General features: G+C 40.5%; 1 protein-coding gene across 16 annotated transcripts in view; it reads right to left on the minus strand.

Moving 5' to 3' along the window:
* Afdn (afadin, adherens junction formation factor) overlaps window positions 1–12,074 on the minus strand; it is a 128,134-nt gene that overhangs the window by 74,239 nt on the left and 41,821 nt on the right. For 14 of the 16 annotated variants that reach the window (XM_076858035.2, XM_076858034.2, XM_076858029.2 and 11 more), the window contains exons 4-5: window positions 11,274–11,437; window positions 8,691–8,851 (exon numbers count right to left, since the gene is read on the minus strand). In XM_076858035.2, the coding sequence (XP_076714150.1) occupies window positions 8,691–8,851; window positions 11,274–11,437 (325 nt within the window). The remainder of the gene's footprint in view (window positions 1–8,690; window positions 8,852–11,273; window positions 11,438–12,074) is intronic. The other 2 variants (XM_076858026.2, XM_076858024.2) reach the window with 1 other exon arrangement.

Below are 12,074 nucleotides of genomic sequence, written 5' to 3' on the forward strand. Positions count from 1 at the left end.
GGGCAACCCTGCAGGAGGAGGCTGCACCCGTTCTCTCTCCACACCAGAGCCTTCTCCCCCAGGTGCAGCCCCTGCTCCTGCTGCCACTTCTGCACTTGAGCATCACTCAACCTGTTCCTCCACTTCCACTTCCTGAAACTCGATCTGAAGTAAATGAAAAATTAAACCCACTAAGCAGATCCTCTTTTAAAAAATGAATATGAATGAGGAGATCTCAGGTGCACAAGCCCAAAGACTTTTCATGAGGGGTGTGCCAACAGAGCAGGGCTCTTTAATTTCTCGACAGAAATGACATTCTAGTTTGTACTAACTGTGAACTCATTTGAGGGGGAAAAAAATCAGCCAGAGCAGAGCACTCTGGCACCCTGAGGTTCTGTTGGTTCTTTTTCATGAAAATCCACAAATGCTCACGTGGTGTACTATTGCCACTCCCAGGAGTCTGCATCCTACTTATTGCCCAGGCTCGATAAGCACAAAATCCCCATCTACAGGAGAGAGCCTGAGGAAAGAAGGTAAGAGGCTCCATGTCCCCATACCAAAGCGTGATGGGCACATGCTCCTGTCTTCAGTCTTCAGCTTTCCCACCTATTAGGAGCTGCCCAGAGGTCTGAGGATCTCTTGGAGCAAGTTCTGAATCTCCATGACTCCCTGGGCCTCTGAATTCTGAAGCAATTATTCTGGCTGCTGAGTACTTCCCATGTTCTCTTCTTCAACAACTCTAGCATGAACCACATCTTGGTGATTGAGTCATAGTAAATTATAGTCTCCTAAGAATCTGGGAGACCACACCAGTGTAAGGATGTGAACCTGCTAGGCCCAGCCCCCTTATCTGGTGGAGATAAGGCTGCCAGCACATCTCCACCAAGGGCACCCCCACACCAGCCAGAGCTGAGGACATGCGCCCTCTAAAACTCCCATTCTGGATGGGAGGTAGGATGCAGGGGAGAGAACTAACAAGAGAACAGATGCTGCGAGATGGCGATTCACATGTAAAACAGGAAGTATGGCTGTGAGAGAGTGAGCAGCCAGGGCTTCCTAAGCTTGGGGGATTGCCAAGGCCACTGAGACCTGAGGGACTTGACAGGGGAGCTTCCTGAGCAGGGCACCTATTCGTGCCAAGGCCCTTGGTTGTTGAAGGCCTAGCTGGGCTCACTGGTCAGGGTGGATAAGGTGAGGGAAAGGGGAAAGATACAGTCAGAGACTAGCTGAGATCAGATCACACGGGACTTCCTGACCTGATCACGACCTTGGGTTTTATTCTAGTTAGAGTTTTGAGAATGAGTGTGAGCATGTGTACCAATGCATGCAAACATCTCTATCCATGGGCACCTGCAGGGAGGAAGGCAAAATACCACTGAACAAAAAGGACTCCAGCTTTGGGCAAAGGAGGGCAACTTCAGGAGTGAGCCAGAACAAGGCATGTGTCCACCTACTGGGACACTTCCCCTCCTAAGCTATGATCTGCCCCAGATGCAGATTTGAAAAAATCTGCAAGCCGTGTGTGTACGGCAGGACAGGCATGAAGTGTGCAGACAGACCCAGGTGGCATCTTCATGTTGCACACCAGACAACCAGGGAGACCAAGACCTGCTCTAAAAACTGACAAGATGAGTCTGCAACCTCACTGAGATGTCCACAGAAAAACACAAATGCATTTGACAAAATTATACTATGTGAATGTGTAAGTACACCACAGTGAATTCCACCTTCACAAACATCTATAACACACTGATTAAAAATGAATAAACGAGTGGAAGGAAGACTACAGAATAGAGGAAGGTCACTGCAGAAGATGACTAGAAGGAGGGGATGGGAAAAGGTGGCACCGGGAACTGAAATGGAGGAAATTAAAACCCATGTGTGTATGATTATGTCAAAATGAACCCAATTATTGTGATAATAAGAGCAAATACAGAAAGAAAATGCAATGGGCTGACATCTAATTTTTGTTTAAAAAAATGTACATTTTCTAAATCCTCAAACAATTCCTCTTTGATCCCAAAGTTACAGATCATGTTCACTATTTGGTCTGAAAAAAATTTAAGGATGAAATTTACCAGGTCACTTTAAAAATCAGCATGGGTCCCACAGATAATTTAATTCTGAGCCACCTGGTACTCTTTTAAAGAAGACATCACAATGAGGCAGTTGTACGATTCATATTCTTGTGGCCAAATGAATTCAGTTATTGAATAGAATTACTTTTATTACCTATCTGAATATTTTAGAACATCTGTCTAAAATGATGATTCAGTTTTAGTATAGTGAATGTTGAGTCAGTTTCTGACACACAAAAAAGCAATAAACAGGTACAGTCCAAGTTAAGAGATTTCTAGTTTTATAAGCACAGAACTATGATGTTGTCAGAGCACTGACACACCCTCCCACAACTGACAAGAAAGGAGAAAGTGAAGAGGAGGACTAAAGTCCATCACATCAGTTCTAAGACCGACAGATGCATTATTTCCCCATTTTGAAAATGAACACACTGAGGTTCACTTTGTGCACAGGTTTCCAATGCACCCTAACTCCAGGCCCATGTCTTTCTGTAATGCCCCAATGCTCCCAGGACTGTGTGCTGAGAACTGGTAGACAAAGGAGTGACTCTCCAGAAATTCTTACAGTTAATGAATGTCTCAGTGAGAAAACCCATGACAACAATTGGTAGAATATCTGCACCACCAATCAATTAACTGGGGTATACAGAGCATTTTGGGGCCAACTGCACTTTGAAGACCTCACAGAGGGAACACACTTGCATGTTAAAAGCCTGACAAGTGCAGTACAAGCCTGTTCGCATGGAAGACTCACCCTCAGTTGAGCCAGTGGCTACTGGAGGCTATCAGGTCCATTTTTCAAAGTAATTAATTCATTAAAACAGACAGACAACAACTTGAATTTAATACTTTTGAGTTCCTTAATATTAACCATAAAGAATGGAGTTTTTTCAAGATGGCAGAATAGAGGAGATCATTTTCCTGGCTGATCCATGGTGTGAAACCAAGAAAGCAGACAGGCAACTTCTGAGGAAGGCAGGTGAGAAAAAAAGGACTTTACTGGGAATTAATACTGGACCTTCAAAGCAGATTCGGGACTCAGGAGGTCGGATATAATAAAATAAGGAAGAAATCCCCAGCTCCACTCCTGCTGCCAAAGCTGAGACACCAGCCAGAGTGGGCCCACTGCAAGCCAGGTGGAGGATAAGGGAATTAGGCAAAAGAGGAAATTACAGGATACAAATGGGAAAAGAAGAGTTCCAACTATCCTATTTGCTGATGATATGACCCTATACCTAGAGGACCCAAAAAACTCCACCACAGAATGTCTAGAACTCATTGAATAATTTAGTAAGTAGAAGGATACAAAATTAACACCTACACACCAGCTGCACTCCTATATACCAATGATGAATCAACTGAAAGAGAAATTAAACCAATCATTCCATTCACAATAGCCTCAAAAAAATAAAACATTTGGGAATCAATCTAACAAAAGTGGTGGAAGACTTCTACAATGAAAACTACAGAACACTAAAGAAAGAAATTAAAGAAGACCTTTGAAGATGGGAAAATCTCCCATGTTCTTAGATAGGCAGAATTAATATTGTCAAAATGGCCATATTTCCAAAAGCACTATACAGATTTTATGCAATTCCTATTAAAATTCCAATGACATTCTTCCTAGAAACAGAAAAAAGCAGTCATGAAATTCATTTGAAAAAATAAGAGGCCCACAATACCCACCGCAATCCTCAGTGAAAAAAAATGGAAGCAGAAGCACAATACAAGACCCTAAGTTATACCACACAGCTACAGTGACAGAAACGGCATGGCACGGGCACCAAAGCAGACATGAAGCAGTGGAACAGAAAAGAAGACGCAGAGACACATGCACAAAAATACAGTTATCTCACACTAGACAAAGGCGCCATAAGCATGTACTGGGGAAAAAATAGATAGCCTCTTCAGCCTCTTCAACAAATGGTACCGGGAAAACTGGAAATCCATAGGTAGCAACATGAAATTGAACCCCTATCTCTCACCCTGCACAAAACTCAACTTGAAATGGATCAAGGACCCAGGCACTAGACCAGAGACCCTGTGCCTTCTAGAAGAAAATGTAGGGCCAACTCTCCAACACGTTGGCTTAGGAATCGAATTGCTTAACAAGATTCCAAAAGTGCAAGAAGTAAAATCAAGAATCGATAAATTGGGTAGTAGAAACTAAAAAGCTTCTTCGCAGCAAAGGAAACAATCCAGAATGAGAAGAGAGAGCCCACAGAATGGGAGAATATCTTTACCTCAGATAGAGCACTAATCTCCAGGATATATAAAGAACTCAAAAACTTAACACCAAAAATACAAATAACACAATCAATAAATAGGCAGAAGCTCTGAACAAGCACTTCACAGAAGAAGAAATACAAATAGTCAACAAATATATGGAAAAATGTTCAACATTTCTAGCAATTAGAGAAATACAAATTCCATGTCATTCCAGTCAGAATGGCAATTATCAAGAATACAAGAAACAATAAATGTTGGTAAGGATGTGAGGAAAAATTTTCACTCATACATTGCTGGTGGGACTGCAAATTGGTGCAAGCACTATGGAAAGCGATATGGAGACTCCTCAGAAAACTTGAAAAGGAACCACCATTTGACCTAGTTATCCCACTCCTCTGCTTATAACCAAAGGACTTAAAAGCACCATACTCAGTGACACAGCCACATCAATGTTTATTAGCCACTCAATTCACAATAGCTAAGCTATGGAACCAACCTAGGTTCCCTTTAAGAGATGACTAGATAAAGAAAATATGGTATATAAACAAACAGAATATTACTTAGACACAAAAAAGAATGACTTTTGCTAGTAAATGGATGGAACTGGAGACTATCATGCTAAGTAAAATAAGCCAATCCAGAAAACTAATGGCTGGATGTTCTCTCTGATACAACAAGGGAGGCAAGGAATAGAAAGTCAGCAGATTAGACAAAGGAGAATGAAGGGAAGGGAGGGAAATGGAAAAGAAAAGACAATAGAATGAACTGGACATAACTTTCCTGTGTTCATGTATGAATATGTGACCGGCAAAACTCCACATCATGTACATCCACAAGAATAGGTTCCTAATTAAAATAAGTTCTACTCCATGTATGTATAATGTGTCAAAATACACTCTACTGTCATGTATATCTAAAAACAAATAATAATTTTTTAAAAACTACAAATAGCTGCTTTGCCCACAGCATTTACTTTCTTAAAGAGTTTTCCTGGGAATCTAACATATATAAAAATGTTCCTTTTGTGTCCAGTCATCCCTTTAATAGAGAAGCTCTGCTTGCGAATTCTACTGTTTCTACTCTGAATTCCTGAGGTCTTTTTTCTGTTTTCTTCCTGGGCCCCTAGAACACTGCCTAACTGTTCTGCTTGCTGTTGTTTTTCATCACTGGTGCACTTTCTCTCCAACGAGCCTCACCCACACCCATACAGATAACCTTCTCCACCTCAATCGGACACCAAAGAGCTGGGCTCTAGTTCAGTCACTGAGTCACCAGCCCAAAGATACCCTACACGATGCCAGCACCTCACCTGACACACGTTAACCCATCTTCCACCCCAAACATTCCCTCGCTCCACAGCCCATCAACCTCTGTCCAACACTGCTGAGTAAAACCCAGTCTTCACAGGGCCCAGTATTCCACCCTCCAACATCCCTCTATGCACTGTGTCCTCTGCCTCCTATGGGCAACACAGGCTTTCCTAGGCCTGCTGTGTCTACTCACCATTCCCTCAAATCCAGCTTCTATGCTGCCTCCACAATCATCTCTCTAGATCTAGATCTGAAGCTGAGGCTAAACTGAAAGCTTTTCAGATCCCTAGCTTAAAACTCTTCAGTAGCTCATTGACAATGCCCATCAAAATTTCCTATCAAAGTACCAGGCATCAGTGGAACATAGGTGGGCATCTGGGAGTACCAGCTAAGGGACATGCAAAAAGCTTCCTACTTTCTTAAAAAATGTACATACATGTTACATTTAACCCACTAATGTGGATTAGAAGATTTAAATGAACACTCAAGTGACTTATAAAAATTGATAACTGCAAGCCAGCTTTTTATTATGACTCACATGCACCTGAACTCATGCTTGGGGCTCCTCCAAGGAGCAACGGACTCTGCTCATTTCAGGGACACCTCAGGCTCCTTCCTCTGGCCAGTACCTTCAGGTCTGACAGCAGCTGGCACTTGGAGATATTTCTAAATGCTCCTCTTGTGCTTTTTAAAATTTTTGCTTCTTTATATTTCTCTGCCTTTTTTGGTTGCATGTAGTTATAAATCATGACAAATTCTTGATAGAACACGGGACACATTTAAACAAAAAAATCTTGGATCTCAAAAATGCCTTATTAAAATATTTAAAGAATCAAGAAGTCCCTCTTGCTCCTAGTCTGTTTGTTTGTTTGTTTGAAATCACCAGTCCTACAATTCCTGTGAAGTATCTAATTAAGACTTGTTTTCAGTGCACTGAGGATAGAAAAAAGAGCTCCGAGCTGGGGTGGCAAGCTGGAGCCGTCTGGAACCCACGCTGAAATGTGGTAGAGCCCCGTGTCCTCAACAATCACTGGCCTAGGGCAGGACAGTGACCACACATTTCCGAACACAATCCATGGAGCTCACCTCCTGTGTGGAGACCAGAATGATACACAAACAAAACACATTAATACCAGCCCAGGAATGAACACAGGTGTGAAACTGCCTCCCAATCACAGACCCAGCCTCTTGATCCGGACCGTGGCTGTGAACTCAAACTGGACAAGCAATGACACCTTTGATGCAGGAGAGAAAGGCCTGGAACCAAGCAACCCTTCCAGACCAAAACTATGATTAAAAAGGGCTTCAGAGAAATTCTTCCAATCCTCACATCCCAAACCCTACCACTATCAAGTAGGCTAGCAGGTGTAAAGAGTAAATGTCCAAAGGTACAATTCTGAAGCCCCTGATGTGACATTACACAAGAAACATGGAGGTGGAGACCAGACCAAACCTCTGTGGTCAGGCTGGATCAATAGAGTGATTTTTTGTTGTTTAAACTCAAATGGTTATGCTATTGTTTTAACAAGTAAAACAACTTTGTAACTAATGTGTAACTTTGTGATAACTAACTTGTAACTTTGTAATAAATATCTTCTTTGCTGAATACAATTACAGATTGAAGTAAAAGTTTTAGGCCAAAAAGCTAAAAATATTCACAACCAATGCATAATTAGAATAGCAAGATTATCTATTCCCATTTCCCTCAGAACTACAGAACAAACTCCAGACATGCTGGCAGAGGGAAGATGAGGTGCGAGGAGAGAACACCACGCACTGCTCACGGGACCACTTGCCATGCTTCTCCGTGAGCACCTTAGTTTGTAGGTCTGACTTTGAAACTATGAAAAAATGTAAGTTATGAAGATGCAAACTTTTAAAAGTAAGAAACAAGTGTAAATCAATAAGGGAACATGGCCATACAGATAGGAACTATGTGATTTTAAAAACTATGTGATTTGTACTGCAATTCAACAGTACATCCTTGTAAGAAACACCAACTTCACAAAAATCTCAACATGTTTTCTGAACCCTATTGTTAACAGTAACACTGTTCCTATGTTTACAGAAAAAAAACAATCATGTTGATGCTGTTAGGAAGAAAGAATGTTACTGTAAAAGATACCCAGTTTTTCTAACATCAAAACAATTTAAAGGAACAAGGATTTCTGAGAGAAGCAGCCATCTCAAACCCCAGGAAGGACATGCACAGGAGGGACATCCCGCCAAATACCAAGTCACTCAAGACCACCAGTAGCCAAGGCCCAGAAAGAAGCTTTCTGGAAGACTCTGGCTGGCTCCAGGTGTCACTTCAAGAACCACAAAGGAAAACAACTGCTGTGGATCAGAAACACAGGAGGGCTGTCCATCCACAAGCTCGATAAAAAGCATTAAGTCACTGCTCCTTGTGAGAAGACAATCAAGTGTTCTGGACCTCTCTCTATCTACGCCCAGTCAAGAAAAGAGAGAAAACAAAAAGAAAAACAAGGCAACTGACACAAAAAGATACAGCCAGCAGAATCTACAAGGTCAATGACAAACCAACTAAAAAACAAAGAAGTAAAATGTAAGGGAAGAAAGGGAATTTTACTGTAAAAAACTTCAAAGGCATATTAATCAATGTGTAAGTCACTTCTAGATCCTAATTCAAAAAAACATTAATCAATTTTCATGTGTGTCACTTGGTTCCCACTCCAATTAAAGGAACTACCAGAGACAGCTGGGAAAATGGAAACAATGTTATTTGATCAGAGTAAAAAATTACTATCAATTTTTTATATGTAATAATGGTATTGGAGTTATACAAAATAATAGTTTGGGAATGGAGCAACGTATATTGCAGAAAAGAAGAAAAGGGTTGTTGATCACTGAAATTCTATGATAAGTAGATGAGTGTTCACTACCTCTTTCTCTTCTTTTTATACATCTGAAATACTCTAGAATTTTTTTTAAAAAAAGTTATGCTGGGGGAAAATACGTAACTGGCTATTTCTTTATGGAAGAGAATTCTTTTAGCCAAGAGAGTGCACAGATCTGCTTGGTGTTACTGCAGATCTGCTTGGTGTCGCACACAGAAAACCAACTTGGTGTGTACCTGAATCGGGCCTCCCATCTGAGCTGCGGAACTCCTGCATCCTCTTCTCCAGCTTTTGCTGCCGCCGTCGTTTCATAACCACTTCAGGATTAGAAATGGTTCGCGTAAAGCTGGTTTCCGGCATGTCCTTGTATACCTCGGCAGCCAGTCGGGAATTCTCACTGAGGAAAGAAGTGGTAACAGAACTTTAAACCTTTTTTCACTGTAACACAAAACTATATGAAATCAAAAGAGTAGATGCTACTGGGCTACCTCTTACCCCATGGTAAAGTTGTGTATACTCATCATGTGCTAATCAATTACTATGAAATAGAGAATATACTCTCTCGATAATATACCAAACTAAGCAGATATCTTCAACAAAATCCTTATCATTAGGTCACACAACTTAAGTGCTGTATATTCAATAACAAAACAAAAGGAAAATCTATAGAGTATACATTAAAGAAATTCTGACTATTGTTATCCTAAAACTAACCAAATGAATGATATTATATCACAACTTTCTAACCATGAGAAATAATTATAGGATTGATTGCACTTAAGTAAGAATCCTATTTAAAATTATAATAAATCTTCAAGATCTCAAATTAGTGAAATCTCATGATTTTGTAAAACCTAAAAGATTTACCAACATCACTTTCCTAAAGTTAAGCTTTCAAAAGAAAATTGTTCTAACAATTTCTGTAAAGGAATCAACTACACAGAGTGATGAGCAGAAAACTAAATATTAAGACAAAATGGAAAAAGTGATATGCTATTAATAAATACACCTAAATACGTAATTTTCATAATTAAAAATCAAATTTTAATTTATCAAGTTAACAATATAACTCATTTTAAGTAGCTCATTTTCTAATTCAAATTATACGTTGTCTCAAAACCTAAACTGACAAACACAGCAAACCATAAGGCATTAAACAAGACTTTTTTTTTAATAAATGACCAATTGATCTATGCAAATTTCTTCTTCTGTACAACCACATTAAATACAGCCTGCTACACTATGCCCAGGTTATTATATCCCTGAACTGCTTATTAAACTAGTTTTGCTATATCTCAAATAGGCGCAAATTCCACTTTAAAGGACACATCATTCATGGACACACAGAAAATATCAACTCATTCTAAAAAGTGGGAAGAAAATAAACTCAAGGAGACCACTGCACCACAAAAATATAGATAGCTAATGAACACATGAAAGATGTTATCTTTTGAATAATACATTAAATTTAGTATGTGGAGAATATCATATAACACAGAGGTAATACACTGATCCAAGAGGTAAGAGGTGTAAGCATGTAAGAAAATGAGAAGGGGTGGTCAGCCAACAAGCTGAATACCCAAGTCACAGTCCTAGAAATCTCCCAAGGAGACACACAGACCTGCTCCTACCCACTGTCCCTCGGTACCTCCCCAGAAGCAACTGGATGAGTGCCTGTAATACCAGAAGGATGTTCACTGGGTCATTATTCAAACCTAGGGTAGGGAGGTGGGCTATAAACAAATACAAGTACATTAAAAAAGAATCAGGTACATAAATGATGGAAGAACTATGTGACAGAATGCCATACAATCTTAGAACTGTTTTTGTGAAATACATATATAGAGGAAAAATACCATGTAAAAAGTTCCAGTTGAAAAAGCTGTGATTGTATTTGTTTAAAAATCTTCTATGTAAATACTTTAAGTATATATATTTATATGGAAAAACAGACAGGATTAGCTTCTCTTGGGTTCCTCATGGGTTCCGGCCCATCTGCTGTCTGACTTTCTGAAGTGTATGTTCCTTACTTGGCCATGTAACATACATAGTACAATGCATTCAATACCAGGGCACAGAAAGCTGCCCAAGGGCAGGTTGAACTAGCAACTGGATGGGGCAAAATGCACGCTGGGAACTAGAGTCCACCTAGGGAAAGTCTAGGAGGTGACCTACATGTCTTTCTGTTATGCAGAAACAGAGATTTCCCTTATTCCCTCATCTCTGAGCTCAGGAGCTCAAATATCTTGGGACAGATAAAGTGCACCTACCATAAGTCTGGAGTAACGGGCAGGAATGGGGAACTTGATGTGTCTGAACCTTCAAAGGGAAAACCTGCTTTTCCCTGGCCTTGCCCTTTCTACCAGACATCAGTGTCCCAAGGCACACAGGAAACCTTGCTGCCCCATTCCAGATGAGGCCTCTGGCCGCAGTGCTCTACTCAGGAAACAGGCACCTCAGTCATGTATGCTGGGATGAGCAGGAGGTGAGCAGGCTTCTAACCTCAGGGGACCTTCCTTAGGTAAGACCCGTTTACTCCCTAACTTTGTGGGTCAATCTGCATCCTTCCCATAGCCCTCTGGGAAGGTCAAAGCCAGTTGCATTAAGAACATCTGTGGGCTGGGGCTGTAGTTCAGTAGTAGAGCACTTGCCTAGTACATGGAAGGCACTGGGTTCGATCCTCAGCACCACATAAAAATGAAAAAAATAAAATAAAGGTATTGGGTCCATCTGCAACTAAAAATATTAAAAAAAAAAAAAAAAAAAAGAGCATCTGCTTGCAGTGCAGAGCAATGGGAATACTTCCAGAGCAAACCCACCTGTCATCCCCTCGAGAAGGTCCATCCTCCTTATCAGACGTCTGTCTCAAGGCCTCCTTTTCTCTCTTCTTTTTTTCTTTCTTTTCTTTCTTTGAGAGAGTTCTCTTGAAGTTCTGTATAACACCTTCTTTCTCCTGCTTTTCTGGTCCATTACTTTGAACCTTCTGATAGAAGTAACATCATCACTTGTTAGCCACTACCCAGGAATAGCATAATGTTCCCTGTGGGGAGGCTTTCTTCTCCACATACAGCATCTCAAACCAGAGCTACGGAACAGGTGAACTCTGGGGTGTGGGGACACTACATACAGTGAGTGAGCCTAGAGTGACACAGGCAATTTTTCAAAACCAAGTGAATTACATAATCGAGTCTGTGTGTTCAATTGTATATAAATTTACCTAACTTTCAAACTAATTGAGCAAGCAGGCAAACAAACACTCAAAGCTAGTAAGAACACTGGGGTGTGATTCATGAATCTGACTTTTAATGACTAAAACTCCAATAAGTTACCATAAAGTAACCTAAGTAAAAAGAGCCTAATAAAACAGAAATGAGGAGTCTAAATCACCATCTGCTTAGTAGGTACTTTTCTTTAACTTCAGAAGAAATGTTAAGAGTAGTCATAATAAGTGGCTTTCACAAACCAGGGTCCTACTTATCAGCTTTCTCCAAAACGCCTGACTGCTTTTTCAGGCCTTGTATGTGTTTGCTTGTTCTTAATCTGCTTTTCAACTACGAAAAGGCCGTCCCACATAGCCACATTATTTTTAGGTGGAAACTTAACAGGTGAAGAATTTTAAA

Source organism: Callospermophilus lateralis (assembly GCF_048772815.1).
Source record: "Callospermophilus lateralis isolate mCalLat2 chromosome 6 unlocalized genomic scaffold, mCalLat2.hap1 SUPER_6_unloc_1, whole genome shotgun sequence".
Classification (NCBI taxonomy): Eukaryota; Metazoa; Chordata; class Mammalia; order Rodentia; family Sciuridae; genus Callospermophilus; species Callospermophilus lateralis.